Source organism: Lingula anatina, chromosome 2 (genome assembly GCF_051362555.1).
Source record: "Lingula anatina isolate TDL-2025a chromosome 2, LinAna3.0, whole genome shotgun sequence".
Taxonomy (NCBI): Eukaryota; Metazoa; Brachiopoda; class Lingulata; order Lingulida; family Lingulidae; genus Lingula; species Lingula anatina.
In genome coordinates, this window is record NC_141768.1 from 14,045,870 (window position 1) to 14,060,720 (window position 14,851).

The following is a 14,851-nucleotide window of genomic DNA, read 5'->3' on the forward strand; positions in this document are numbered from 1 at the left end:
ATGGTTATACATCTGTAATAACCTCTCAGGAGATCATTTTTTAAAAATCGTAATTAAAAAAAAAAAAAAATCTTAGAAAAAAAACGGGCTAACTTTTAATGTCGGAATGGATTCATTAAAGGGATAATAACTCTTCGTATGAGATCTATATTTCACAATAAAAACATTGTGAATAACTCATAGAAATATAATATATTCTGTTTTACCACAAAAACGGCAGTTATAGCTATTATTCTGATATCTGAGCTTGTCTTTAGACCACGTGACCTCCATTGATGGCTATACTATGTTAAAATCTCTTAAGAGATTTTAACAAAAAACCAAACTTTTTAGAAAAAACCCAGGGACTAACTTTGAATGTAAAAATGGATTCATTAACCATTGGTAAGTATGGGAAAATTGTCGTTCACTCCAGGAAAATTCATTTTTTGGCCGAAACGAAGAGTTATTATCCCTTTAACCATTGGCATTGGTATATGGGAAAATCCATAGCCATAGCAAACAGTTGTTTTCTTTTTAATATCGAGAGGAACTTTGTCTTACCTTTTGTATTTATCAAAATCTACTACTGGTGAAGCTGCGACCAGGAAAAAATAGAAATGCGTTTATAATAAGCCTGAAGAGTTGTCTTTACAGGCCTATACGCCTTAATGTAGCAACCATTCGGATAATTTTCGTACAGGACAGGTTTAAAAATCAAACACAAGGCTGTAATTTTTAATTTTAAATGATGAATATTCTACTTATTGAAAAAACTTTCGGTTTACATTGTTTTCAAGTTTTATTACACTGTTGTTGAAACGTGAACAACAAGATAAGCAGCGGGTTAGTCTTGACAATCTTTTAATTCCTTTTTAATTCCTTTTTAACTTTTTTTTAGCTGTATTAAAAACTCCTTCGTCGAATTTTATATATAAATGCTATTAAAATAATTTTTAGGGTAAACTGTTCAAGTGAAAAATTTAGCTGAATGGGCTTTTCTTACATAATTTCTTACTTGGATCTAAAGGTAGGCCTTTTCAAAAAGGTTTTCATGAGGGTTATTCTGTATATTATCTTTTACATCTGTCTGGAAACTGAGACATCTGAAGTTAGATGGCGACGGACAGGCTCGTATTCTAGATTATCATTTGGGATTTTGCTGTGCATGCCATGCAGACGTAGACCTAGCTATCCTGTGGCCAAGTATCGTAGCAGCTTTCCTAAACATAAATGAAGTTTAAACTATCAAACACAAGCCGAAAAACTTTCATACCGTAAGCTTACGGCCGACCTGGACGTAGGCCTTCATTAGACTGATGTGAGTAAATGTTGTTATAGCGGCCGGGACTCTCTTATAAATGTCAGGTAGATCGACCCCCCCCCCCCCCCCCCCCCCCCCCCCCCCGGCCCTATTCATTGTGGCTGGTGACGGCTGATGTTGATAGCCTCTTCGTAAGTGGGAAGTCAGATGACTCGGATTCCAGATTTAAGGATCTTGGTTGAATTCCAGTCAATACTGTGGCCGGTGTCTATAACATGTATAAAAAATGGCAATTTACTGAACATTTTGCTTACTTTCCTAAACAGTTTTGATTGACGTCCAAATAGCATAATCTTCTGCTGACTTTTTTTTTCAAATGAACAATTTCCGCCACAGGTTCTCTTCGGTCAGGTGAAACGAAAAAGAAGGCCCGTGTAACAAATATTCCACCCTCCTTTTAATTATAATGGTAAGGGTTTACCCTCTACCAGGGCTACAGATTGATTTTTCACAGGATATTCACAGAAATGTCTTTAGATAAATATAGACGGTCATTTTACTATCTGATTTTCGGATTTTCCCATTTTTCCCTACATAATCTGCCACCCTGGTAGGCTACAGTGGTAGAAGGTAGTAAGGATTAGCCTGACTTTAAGCGGGTCAAATTCTATGGTGAGCTACCTGTACAAATGAATGGGAAAGGGACTGTCACGTTACGTTTTAAGAAAATAATTTAGTTCTAAATGACTGACCAGTCACGATTCACCCCATTCCCAGAGATTAGATCGATTCAACTAGATCGACCTAACTCCCTGGGGGTTCACGCTAAATACCTGTCAGCTGAGCGGGCACGAAAGTTAATTACCCCCCTAATTACAGCTTGTAGTAGGCGGGACGGACATATAGGCCTAAGCCGGATTATCTGACAGTAATCTAGTGAGACTCCCCACGGGGATAGATCGATCTAAAATCTATGGGAATGCACCCTTGTCTATACATGGACAAAATTATGATTCGTTATTATGTCCAACACCCCATTTCCATAGATTAGATCGACCTACTTTAGATCGACCTAACTCCCTGGGGGTTCACGCTAAATAGCTGTCAGCCGGGCGGACACGAAAGTTAATTACCCCTTACAGCTTGTAGTAGGCGGGGACGGACACTTAAGGGGGATTATCTGGCAGTAATCTAGTGAGACTCCCCGCGGTGATAGATCGATCTAAAGTTGTGGGAATAGACCCCAAGGTCTGTGCCTGTAATTTCGTGTAGGCCTACAATTGTCATCAAGAAATATAAGGTTTTTCAAGTCAGAGACGAGAAAATAGTTTTGCAGGACATATGTACATACAAAAACACGACTATTTGATATTTATAACATAGATAATTTTCTTCAGTCTACACTCAAAATGAGTAACAATTTGATTTGTCAGGTAAGGATATGGATGACAAATATGATCCACGTTTCTTATACATCGTTTTGACCCATTTTTGGCGGGAACAGTCATGATGGCCGAGTGGTTAAGGCGTTTGACTCGAAATCAAATGGGCTCTGCCCGCACAGGTTCGAATCCTGTTCATGACGATTCACTTTTACGTTCTTTTCTTTTGCTTTTTCCTGTCAGGGTTAAAGGCGACTTTCGAGAAAGATGCAGTTTTTTTTCTATTCGTTTTGATAAAAAAAAAAAAAAAAAACATACGTTAAAGTGCTATTACGTATTAATTAACATACGTAAGTGTTGTAATGTAATAAAATGGATTAATCATCTTAATTTTGTAAAAATTAAAACAACAATTTAGTTCAATAACAAAAGTGAAGTAGAACACTGATTATTGAAACAAACGAAAAGAAATTTTAAGAGTGGAGAAAAAATGATTCGTCTAGCAGAGCTAGGTTTCGATCCTAGGACCTCGGGGTTATGGGCCCCGCACGCTTCCACTGCGCCACTCTGCTGATTACAACAACTTAGGCGTTTTTTACATACAGATACATTTGTGTTTGCATGGTGTCAAAGTAATATACAATTTTTTTAGTTTTTAATCAGTTTGATATTTTCAAAGAAATAATATAACGAAACTTTGTTTTTTTATTCATAAGTAACTGTGTTTCCCTATTTAGTAAAATATTTTCGAGTTTAGCAACACTTCCGGTAATGCTTCTGTAGCCCAGCGATTTGACCCAATTATTTCTATACCGGACGAGGAAAGTAATTTTCGCTTGAACAAAAGGTTTTTAAAGGTAAACGTTAATAGCTTACTATGCCACATGGTCATATCTATACAATATGAAGGGATTTTAACGATTAAAAAACTATGGAAAACTCGGAAACAGAGAACAGGGCTATCCGAGTTTTGTCGGATTTAGATGCAGCATTTCGTCGCCATCCAGATATTTCAGAGTTTGATATTTTGCCCGTCAAAGAACCAGAATCCAACCGAAGTCCAATTATCGTAGCAGAATTAGCACTGGGAATGGAGCTGTGGAGTGCTAGGTTGGTGTACATTTATTGCTATGGAAAACTGATGAAATGGAGGTCCCATGCCAGTGGATGTCACCTCTTGCACAGTACAAGGTACAAGTATATGTTGTTTGCCAGTGGTGTCACTCACATTGGAACATGTCTGAGAGTGTCATCTGCCATATAAGACAAATTGAACTCTGCTTGCCCTGTTCACTCTCCCCACGTAGTGCATGCTTGTGTCACTCCGACATACCAGTATTTTATTTCAAAATATGTACGGTAACAGCTTTTAGTTAATGAAACTTAGCTAAAAATTGGTTTTTAAAGGGACCTAAATGCAATTATTTGAAGTAAACTTAATCACTTCCTGACCAACCTTGCCACCTACCTGTCAACCATATTTGAAAAGAAACAGTTAACAAATTTTTGCTTTTTAATTAATAATGGGTATGCTTCCCCTATCACTTTTAAAAGCACTTTTAATTACATATGATTGTGCAGTCTCCAATGCATTTGATTCAGTTATTTCAATTTTGGTTGAAGAAAATCATTTTTTCTTAAGCAAGCTTAACTATAAAAGACTATCATGACACACTGTAGTTTGAATTGTGCACATCCTGGAAACGTGCTGATCTTTATTCTTGTTAATCCCCATATATGCTTATTTTTGCAGATTCTGTTTAAGATATACTTGTTTATTATCATATCTTGTTTTTTAGGTCAGTTGATGCAGCCAGAAACATTCTTGAGCCCCCAGAGTTGTTAAGACTTAGCAGGGCTGTTATTCTCATCAACCCAGAATGTTACAGTATCTGGAACATAAGAAAAGAATTATTGCAGGAGAAACATGTTTCTGTCTATGAAGAACTAAAACTGAGTGCACTTGTACTAAGCAAACACCCTAAAAGTCCTGAGACATTTGCACACAGAAAATGGATACTAAGTCTTTCCTGTTTTGGTGCTGACATTGTTGATAATAGTCAAATTGAACCAAATCAGTCTGGAAATCCGTCTTTACGTGTTAGCCACATCATACCTAGGGTTATGAAATTATCCACAGAGGAGCTGAAAGCTTTGATTAATGAAGAGATGAGGGTGTGTACCATGGCAGCTGAAAAATATGCAAATAACTACAATGCATGGAGTCACAGAATATGGGTCATAATCAACCTCTTTAACTGTAACAAGCAATTCATAATGGCTGAATATGAAAACACCAGAAGTTATGTCTCTATGCATGTATCAGATCACAGTGGATTCCACTATAGACAGTTTCTATTGAGTAACGCAGAACAGACATCCAGCATTTTGCAACAAGAACTAGATTTTATATCAGAATTGATATCTGTCTACCCTGGCCATGAAGCCCTATGGTACCATAGGAGATTTATCATCCATGCAATGTATAATTTACAGAACATAAGCAAATCCGATGCAGTTATTGACACTTCCAGTTCAACTGAAGGAGAAGACTTACTCATACCATATGATTATCAAACAGTGAATGTGATGGATCACTGTTTGGTACCACAGTCATCAAAATGTGCAAAAAAATTGAAGATTGATGATTCTGGTATTCTCAAAAGTGAGATTACAAAAATTGAACTGATAATAGATAGCGAGCCAGATAACTCATGGCAGCAACAGTTGGCAAAAGCTTATATGAAATGGATAAAACAGTATCAGAGCAGAACTTGAAGAAATGTTTTGATTAATATTGAAGTGATTTAAATAACATTTTCTTCCAGTCTTAGTGTAATCAATAAAATTGACTTGATTTTGAGTAATACTATATTTTGTACTTTAAAGATAGATATTAGTCAACGAAAAATCTTACTAGGAACAAAGATTTTTTTTAACACACATTTTTTCCTAAAACCACTTATTGTTGAACTTTATTTAGGACAAATAGTACTTTTTGGTCATTTTGAACAGATGTGTGTCATGAATTACTGCTTCCAAAATAATTTATCATTTGGCAAATCTCACCATTTCTCAACTATTTTTACCCCATTTGGAATTGTGCACAATCCAGAAGTGGGTGTTCACAGTGATGGTGGACTTTGAAAAAGAAACGTTGGTGAAGGACTTTTAAATTTTCCTAGAGTTATGGCAAATGTCAAGTCCCAAGGATGAAAGGTTAGTTGGAGAAAATTACTGTTTACCCAGGAAGATTATTTGAAGTATGGTCCCCCCCCCTCCCCCAAGGAAAAATATCATGATAGGCACCTTTAAGAATATATAAATGTACCTTTTGTCTTTTTAATTTCAGTGAAGAAAAATCAGATTCTTAAACTGATTGTGCAACTTTTTGAGAATTTTACCAAGTATGATTTTTTTAATAACACTTATGCCCGCAGCAGTTTCAGATGCACTGACATTTTTATGGAATTGTGAATTGGAAATAATGTTGATATATCTAGGGACTTATTACAGTACTGCTGTAAATGGTTTTACAAAGGGAAGCAAGGTGATGGTTTAAAAGCATAGTGAATACAGCAAACTGAGCGTCAGTGACACGTAGAAAATGTTAATGAAAGTAAGAAGATATAATTCCTCTCATCCCTACATGTACCCAACCTGATATCCGCGTACAGTACACTGCTGGTTAGTTTTAATTCTCTTATGTTGCGGTAGTTGAGGATTTTGTAGCAATCTAGATCTCCAATGTATGGAGTACGGAAACGCACAGCAAGCTTATTGAAGAAATAAACAGCTCTCAGTGTGTTGTCTGTAGGCGTTTCCACGGTCCACAGTATGAAGAGGTATGCATATAGGTTTTGTGTGGTCTCTCTCTCCCCCTTCCCTCCCCCTCCCTCCCCTATTTTACAACTAGCTCAAAATCCATGCGTTTAGCAACTCTAAAATTGACAGTTCAAATAAGAAACGTCAATGGGAGTGCTAAACGCATTAATTTCGTGCTACTCAATAGCGTGCATACTACCGTTGCTCTCTTTCTTTTAATGGATGTAATAAGTTTTTTATAATTCAGGTTGAACAAAAACTGTTGCATTAACGTGTTGCCATTGTCCATCACTACACTGCATAAATGTTAAAACTATTATAATAGCTAAAAAGTAATTTAATTCTCATTGAGGTACATAAATTTCTGTTTGATATCATACATAATATGTTAATTCTAAAATAACCTTTTTACTGTAAGAGTGTCAGATGCAGCAAAAAAATAAGCTAACGACATGCCACGTTCAGCCAATCTACAGCGACAGAGACTCTGCTCCTTGCCAGTGAGGCCTCACCAACGGAACAGTAGCACAGAGTCTGTGGCCAGCTCAGAGGGGGCAGCACTGACAGTTCTAGATCTAAGTACTGATCTCACTGATGTTGATGAATTCCTCTTTGTGGAGTCTTCTTACCCATTACAGTTGTTGACAGGACTGAACAATCTGAGATTATCAGGAGATTTTTGTGATGTTCATATATGTGTTGATGGAGAGGAATTTGCTAGCCATAAGATTGTTCTGGCTTCTTTTAGTCCATACTTCAAGGCTATGTTTTCAACTGAAATGGCAGAAAGCAGACAAGAGAAAGTATGTATAAATGGGGTGGACTGTGGCATGATTGAACTTCTGATAAACTATGCCTACACTGCTGAAATCCTCATCACAAAAGACAATGTGCAGTCTTTGCTGTCAGCAGCCAACTTGTTACAAGTTCTCCCTGTGCGTGATGCTTGCTGCATGTTCATGGAACAACACATGGATGAATCAAATTGCATAGGCATCAATTGTTTTGCTGAGACACATGCTTGTGAGAGCCTGCAAGAAAAAGCTAAACAGTACACACTGAAACACTTCCCAGAAGTATGTCAACATGAAGAAATACTCAATCTAACTAAAACCAAGCTAACAGAGTTTATATCTGATGACACATTAAATGTAGACAATGAAGAAATTGTATTCAATGCTGTGATTAGATGGTTGGAGTATGATATTAATGGACGTCAGTCAGACTTTCCTTCTGTATTGGAACATGTTCGTTTGCCCTTAGTTAGTCCATATTTTCTTCATGACTGCGTAGAGAAACACCCAGTGGTGCGTGGGTCTGAGAAGTGCCTCAAGTTAGTGGAAGAAGCTAAAACATATCAGCTGTTGGAGGACAGAAGACCTGAACTCAGAAGTCCAAGAACAAGACACAGGAAGGCATCTGGTAAGTGCAGTGGCAGTAGTAAAGAGTTGTTTGTATATTTACTCAATATGCTTTACACTACATTCTCTTTAAAGTATAACAGAATGTTTGCTCATGCCATTTATTTAAAAGCATATTTGGAGTTCTCATGTTATCAGTGACAAATATTTAGTAAGGCTGTTGATAATGGTAATCACTCATGACATCATGAACAGTTATAAGACATGATATAAAATGTTCCAGGCTATATTGAGGTAATCATAGCTGTGGGAGGGGAAGATGACAAGGTTGTCCTGAGAAGTGTGGAAAGTTTTGATCCAGAGACACATGCATGGAAAACATTGGCATGTTTGCCATTTGCTGTCAGTAAACATGGCCTGGTGGTTTCAGGTAGGTTTAATTATATTTAAAAAAAAAAGCACTGTTGAAATCAACTTTTAATTAAATTGTATGCTACGAAGGGATGACTAAGTAGGTTAAATACACAAAAGTCCTCCACAATCCTAAAAAAGAAAGCATGCACTTACACCCTTTTACTAACTTGTTGATTATTTGGATGATTTATTGATTTATTGCAATGATTTTCTAGGGAGCAACCAACTTTATATGGCAGGAGGCGAGTTCCCTGATGGCTCGGCTAGCAGAAGTATGTGGAGATATGATGCCTGCTTTGATAACTGGCTAGAGATGACACCTATGAATATGCCACGCTCAGAATTAGGTATTAGGCACAATATAGAAAACATTTTTTAATAATCAGCGAAATCTGTTTCAGAGAAAAAAAGCCAGGATTAACTAAGCTGAAAAAATCTTGTATTAAAGAGACTCACAACCTAAATGTGATTTGGTTGGGTGAAATAAACCTAGGGCAAGTCAGTATCTTCACTTTTCAAAATTGAATAATCAATGTTGCCAGGTCTTGCCATGTTGGATGGATTCATATATGCTGTGGGTGGCTGGGAAGGAACAGCACGACTTGATACGGTCGAGAGGTACAATCCTTTCTCCAATAGTTGGTCTTTTGTGGCTCCCATGAAAATCTCAGTCACGAGTCCTGCAGTTGTGGCACATGACAGCCTACTGTTTGTGACTGGTAAGTATGATGGAGGTCTTTTTGACTGTGAAGAGAATTTATTTCACATTTAAGCCTGTCACCATTGATATCCCTCAGATATTATTATAACTCAGCAGTATTCTTTATAGAGTGAAATTTATGCATGAAATCCTACTACGGAATAAACATTTGAGTCTCATTATATTATACATACACTGTGTCTATATTCTGATTATCTGCATGGTGTGTATTTGTGATATAGAAATACGTGTATCAATCTGTTTAATAACAAAGAAAAATATTACCAAGAATCTTCAACCAAAATTTTCTAAAATCAGCTTGACATATGTCTTTTATACCAAAATATGTTAGTTTTGGTAATTTCTGAATTTTTTTGGAATTTACTATGTATAAAGTTCACTTTTTCAACATAGACCACAAGAAGAGATGATTTACTTAAAACTTACTCTGCCTGTTTCTAGGTGGAGCAGTATTGGAAGATGGGGATGGTATAGATCTAGTACAGTGCTATAACCCTAGAACTAACCAGTGGACAGAGTTAGCACCAATGCTAATAGCAAGGTCAGGCTCAGCTGCCTGTGTGCTGGGAGGATCCATGTATGTTATAGGTAAATGTAAATCATTTTGATAATTTCTATTTTTGAAGTACTAGTAATTCTAATCTATACACTGCTTCTCGTGTTTAATACTGCTGCTATTTTGAAAATGTAATTTGAGTTTGAGTGGGATAAGTATTCAAACATACATGTAACATTAAAACACACACATCAGGAAATTTGTAACCCAATCATGAAAAGTAAAAAAAAAAAGTTTGATGTATAAAAAGCTGTGTTATCCTGTGTTTTAATATAGGTTTTACAGATTTATATACATGCATGCACTGAAATAACTAGTGCTTATAAATAGATTTGCATGTTTCCCTGCTATAAGTTTTTGTTTGTATTGATATTTCTTAGGTGGGTGGCATGCATCTACAGAGAATACAAACAAAGTGGAATGTTACAACCCCAGCACCAACCAGTGGACCCTGAGAGCCTCCATGCATGAAAGACGCTATCGTCCAGGTGTCGCTGTGGTGGACGGCAAGATTTACGTGTGTGGAGGAGAGGAGGGTTGGGACAGGTGAGAACAAATGTACTGTAAAAGACTAAATATTGATCTGAAAGTTCGGTCCATTAAGTAGAATGCTGAAAGACAAGGGGATTTACAGTACAGTAAGAAAAGAAGATTTCTGGATAAGATTTGGTTGCAAAGCAAAGGCGACTTATACTTTTCCTTCATTTTCAAGGCACATGCAAAGACAACCCTACATTAGACAAGTAGATAAAAATACCAATACAATTGACACCCTACTGATTCCTACAAATACCAACACTCAGCATGGTTTATGATAATTTTATTGCCTTTTTGTTAACTTGATTTACTTCATATTTCAGATACCATGATACCATTGAGTGTTACAACGTGGATAAAGATGAGTGGGAAATTGTTGGAGAGATGCCCACAAGTCGTAGCTGGCTCAGTTGTGTCGCCATGATGATACGGAGAGATCTGATGTTCAAGGAAAAAGTGGAATCTTGTGTCATTTGAGCCAGAAAGTTGTTAAAATGTTGTGCAAGGAAAAGGTGGATTCCAGAGCAAGCTCCCACTTTTCATGCAGACATGATTGCTGTGAAGTATGATAGATTCTACTGAACTGTTGCTGTATTAAAAAGCCAAGAATTACCTGAAGAGATTTTCCAAATTTTTGAAAAAGTTTGTGGACTTGCCTGCAAAGGTTTTATTATTTAATAGAAGTGTAAGTTATTTATCAGTAAATTTTTTATTAGATAGTATTTGGTTACTTAGGGATTTCAAGAAATGTGCAATAGGAAGGTAATTTGGAAAATCTTGCTAATACTTTGAGATAAATGATTTGGATTTAAAATAAAAAGTTCACAGAAGACAGACACAGGAGGCCTGTACCTTCCTTTACCTGAAGAGAGGAAAGGCAAAAACATGATCATTAACAACCAGACATGTTATAGACTGAGAAGTTTGTTTCCATTAGTCAGTAAGAATCTACTGTCATTTGAAATAGTGACGAATAAAGTTTTCATTTAAAATAATGTAAAGAAGTGAACTTCTGATTCCTATAGCTTCTCACTCTTTATTCTTATCTGATCCGCGTCTCCTTCCTTCTCTGACTATTAATTTTTCAAAGTGAATTCAAATTTTGCAATTATTTTCACCAATTTCAAAACACAGTTTTCTAAAAACCTCATACTGGCAACAACACCTTCATACTAGTCTTACCACTGCAACTTGTATATGGACCTAAAAATACTCTCATGCACTACGTAGTAGTTCAGTTATATTATTCATAACGTTTTGTTAGCTGCTGTATAAATACTAAATCTTTCATTTGTGTATTGATTTTATCTGTAGTATAAATCTGATAGTTTTCAGTGATATCCAATATAAAATTCCTTATGCATGTCCAGTCTGCAGTAACGTGTATTGAGCAATGAATTTTTCTGTCAACTGCCCATCAAGTGTCTTCATAGCTCTCCAGTGCAACTTGCTAGCATTCTCAGGCTCTCCCTTGCAGTGGTTCAGTTCTAGACTTATGTAATCTAACCACAGATCTGGAAAATTTCATATAATTTCCAGTTGTTTAACAAGTTTTGCACATTGAAGCAACAGTGCATTTAGCCCTTATCAAAATGATGCCAAATTGAAGTATTCCCCGTTATATCTACTTTTACTAAATTTACACTTTGAAATTAAAAAAACTCCAAAACTACAGTAAATAAGACATGAGAAAAACTACAATAATTTTCTTGTTTAAACATTCTGATTAAAGTTTTAAATATTTAACAAATACTGAAACGTCAACTTGCCTGTGTTATGTGTGCCATATTCTCGTAGTGCATCTTCATAAACACTGCGTAAAGTTTTCATCTTGAAGGCTGACTGAAATTAAAAAAAGGAAACACTGAGCTTTCAATTATAAAGTTCATCCTGCACTGGTATAGATATTACATTTATTTTGTAATAGTAATTACTTCAAATAGGCAACATAAGACGGAGCAATATGCCAATAGAGTAATAGGAGAAAATGACTGAAATTGAAAAAAAAAAAAAAAAAAGAACATACCTGAGAGCTAATTACTTCTATATACTTTCTGTAGAAGCTTAATGAAACTGGTTGAGCTTTGGATAAACTGAAATATTAAAATACTGTGAGAAAATCTTGAAAAAAAATGTGAGAATATACACAGGCCAAAATTGCATGACTGGGAATTTACGTTGATCCACTGCATTTATGTCACCTCTACCACAATTACCTCAACCTCTCAACAAAACTAATATGCTGTGCAAAGAAAAATGATATTTTACCAACTTAATTATTGTTTTAACTATAAAAAAACTGCTTTTCAACAGGGAAATTTAACGTTTTCATAATTTTCCATACATGGTCAGATATTGAAGGGTGTTCTGATATTGAAGTTATGCATAATGTAACCTACCTCTTATACACTGCTTTTGCCTTGTGTACGCCGTCATGAAGTGCTGCCCACTCTAAGTACAGCACCTTTAGTGATACCACTACATCTCTGGACTTGCACATATTTATACCATTCTAGAAACAATCAATATGAATAATGAAATTAAATTAAATAATTTTAAAAAACAATATCTTCAATATGGCACCTGTTATATATTAAAGTAATATCCGAGTTCCAAAATTTACAGGTATAGCCTAATAAAAATTAAGTCTGCCTTTGTGATATGTTTACAGTTACAGTAACATTAAAACTACATATAAGAGAGGATGCAGTTACCATTCCCACACAACAAGACAAAAAATATTTCTTTTAATAATTAGTTATTCTGCAACTGATGATATAGGTAAAAAAGAAACAAGAAAATAAGGTTTTAAAATACCTGCAAAACATCATCCATTTTGTCCATTTTCACTGCAACTCCCCACTGGAAGAACATATTCCAAATTGGTAAGGCATCCTGCAAGATACATTTTAAAATAAGATTCAATTTGACAAATAAAAACACAGAAATGCAACTTAATATAATACAAATAAAAGCACATGCACTTAGAATTTGGACAATGTCAGAGAGGAAACCCAAAAAATTATTATTTCAGAGTGTTATGTTCAAAGTAAATCTTTTCAAATAGATCAATAAGGAGAACCATTTCCAGACTAAGTTAAATACATTTTATCTTAGTTTTAGTGAGCAATTTTAATCTTTTTTTATCTTCAAATTTTCTCCTAAACCAACATCAGGACATACCAGTTACTATATTCTAAAAATTTATTCTTGGTTACTCCTCACAATAATTATCTCTTTACCTGATCATCAACAGAACTAAGTGCCTTCTGAAATAAGTTATGGAGTTGATGATTGTCCTCAGTTGTAGTGATGGCAAGGTTTAGGTGGCACATCCACAGTTTGACACACCTGGGATACAAGCTGGTGGCCTGAGAAATCACCTCCAAAGCCTGGCTGATCTGGGCAGTACTGGTTAATAACTCAACCTGGGCATAAAAATTCAAAATTATAAAAGGCAGATAAAGAGAATTCTAATGAGTGAATTGTGGAAAACAAATTATAAAAAAAAATTGTCAGTGAAAGGTAAAAAAAAATATTTAGGAAAGTACTATGTAAATGTTCCACTATATATTGTCATTATATTACTCTCTGTTTTAGGCTTAAATTAAGTTTGAAAGTGTGCCACTGTTTGCCAGGCAATTGTCAATTTGCATTTTAGTAGCAGAGACATTTTCCACTTAAAAAATAATCATTAACCTGATCCCTTAGAACCTAAATCATTACCCTCAAATTTTTGGTCATTTTTAGGTATATCAATTCCACTGTTTACAAAATAATGGTATCAATCTACAATGAGTCATCTTTGATTTACCAAAAGCTTTATTCATTAAGAAATCTCTTTGTACAACAGCCAAATGACCTAGATTACTGAAAAATAAACAGTAAAAAAAAAAAAAACTGAACATTAAGACATTCCACTTTTGCAACAGCAATTTTCACATGTACTGGTAACATGTTCTAAGGCATTCAATTACTTCCATTCAAGTGTAACCCAGTGGGGCAGAAACTTCAGAAGTGTGCCCCTCAGGGAGAGAGGTCAAACATGCATGTGGACAAGGAGTTTCAAACAGGAGTAATTATAAACAAGGCCATGTAAAAGAGGAGAGACTAAACATCACTACAGGGAGAAAAATCAACTGCTGTTAAAATTTCTGCCCCAAGAGAGTTGCCAGCTACTGTAAGAGTATGTATATATGCAATGTTTCTGAGCAAAAGTCTGTTTTGATGAAAGTGTGTTGCAATCTGTCATACATAAACTGCTAAATGCAATGAGAAAATGTAGCTCTTGACACCCATAAAACAAGCATATATTCCCACATGAATTAATTGTCCATACAATTTTGATTCCGAAGCATTTTCACCTATTGCTATATGATCAATGTGAAAAACAATGTAATTTTTTTCTTGGTACATGGACCAATAAATAAGGCCTTATTAGCTATCACATATGGCGCAGTCTTACTTAGTAAGGAAAATATTCTCAATCAGAAATTAAATTGATAACAATAGGAAATATTAAGAAAGCATGATTGCCAATGGAATGCTTTATGCACTGATTGTATTTACTTAAAAGGTATGATGAAAAAGATCAATTTTCTAGCTTGGCACACTGCCTTTCTGGTTCGGTGAACTTCTAAATCAGGACCTACCCATTCTTCAAACATGTTCTCTGACAGTAGGCCCACCTTCTGTGCACATTGAAATGCACCACAACACCTGGCCAGCCGCTGTAAACATAAGCAAACAAATATATGCACATAAAATAAACATACTTCCATATAAACCCTTTTTAGGAGCCACAATGTAGAG

At 35.5% G+C, this 14,851-nt stretch overlaps 3 protein-coding genes and 2 non-coding genes across 5 annotated transcripts in view; 3 read left to right on the top strand and 2 right to left on the bottom strand.

Annotated features, from left to right (window-relative positions):
- Nucleotides 1-2,746: 2,746 nt before the first annotated feature.
- On the top strand, nt 2,747-2,828 carry Trnas-cga (transfer RNA serine (anticodon CGA)). The gene has a single exon. It is a non-coding gene; the product is annotated as a tRNA-Ser (tRNA).
- A 297-nt stretch (nt 2,829-3,125) lies between these two features.
- Trnam-cau (transfer RNA methionine (anticodon CAU)) lies at nt 3,126-3,197 on the bottom strand. The gene has a single exon. It is a non-coding gene; the product is annotated as a tRNA-Met (tRNA).
- A 187-nt stretch (nt 3,198-3,384) lies between these two features.
- On the top strand, nt 3,385-5,488 carry LOC106162675 (protein prenyltransferase alpha subunit repeat-containing protein 1). The gene is made up of 2 exons (XM_013540026.2): nt 3,385-3,816; nt 4,425-5,488. The coding sequence occupies exons 1-2, from the start codon at nt 3,557-3,559 to the stop codon at nt 5,401-5,403; spliced, it is 1,239 nt and encodes a 412-aa protein (XP_013395480.1). The 5' UTR covers nt 3,385-3,556; the 3' UTR covers nt 5,404-5,488.
- A 183-nt stretch (nt 5,489-5,671) lies between these two features.
- On the top strand, nt 5,672-11,034 carry LOC106162703 (kelch-like protein 24). The gene is made up of 8 exons (XM_013540070.2): nt 5,672-6,470; nt 6,869-7,872; nt 8,095-8,241; nt 8,441-8,572; nt 8,768-8,944; nt 9,388-9,534; nt 9,883-10,048; nt 10,363-11,034. Exons 2-8 carry the CDS (start codon nt 6,903-6,905, stop codon nt 10,514-10,516), a joined length of 1,893 nt encoding a protein of 630 aa, XP_013395524.1. The 5' UTR covers nt 5,672-6,470; nt 6,869-6,902; the 3' UTR covers nt 10,517-11,034.
- A 21-nt stretch (nt 11,035-11,055) lies between these two features.
- Nucleotides 11,056-14,851, bottom strand: part of LOC106162704 (U3 small nucleolar RNA-associated protein 6 homolog) — a 32,212-nt gene continuing 28,416 nt past the window's right edge. The window contains exons 16-22 of the mRNA XM_013540071.2: nt 14,692-14,769; nt 13,282-13,467; nt 12,857-12,934; nt 12,439-12,551; nt 12,066-12,132; nt 11,809-11,881; nt 11,056-11,553 (exon numbers count right to left, since the gene is read on the bottom strand). Of these exons, the coding sequence (XP_013395525.2) occupies nt 11,396-11,553; nt 11,809-11,881; nt 12,066-12,132; nt 12,439-12,551; nt 12,857-12,934; nt 13,282-13,467; nt 14,692-14,769 (753 nt within the window). The 3' untranslated portion in view covers nt 11,056-11,395. The remainder of the gene's footprint in view (nt 11,554-11,808; nt 11,882-12,065; nt 12,133-12,438; nt 12,552-12,856; nt 12,935-13,281; nt 13,468-14,691; nt 14,770-14,851) is intronic.

Bases quoted from the DNA above. Each gene is read 5' to 3' on its own strand.
- LOC106162675 (XM_013540026.2), top strand. From the start codon at position 3,557: ATGGAAAACTCGGAAACAGAGAACAGGGCTATCCGAGTTTTGTCGGAT. The intron at 3,817-4,424 runs GTACAAGTATAT...CTTGTTTTTTAG, and splicing joins CACCTCTTGCACAGTACAAG to GTCAGTTGATGCAGCCAGAA.
- LOC106162703 (XM_013540070.2), top strand. From the start codon at position 6,903: ATGCCACGTTCAGCCAATCTACAGCGACAGAGACTCTGCTCCTTGCCA. The intron at 7,873-8,094 runs GTAAGTGCAGTG...AAAATGTTCCAG, and splicing joins AAGACACAGGAAGGCATCTG to GCTATATTGAGGTAATCATA. The intron at 9,535-9,882 runs GTAAATGTAAAT...GATATTTCTTAG, and splicing joins AGGATCCATGTATGTTATAG to GTGGGTGGCATGCATCTACA.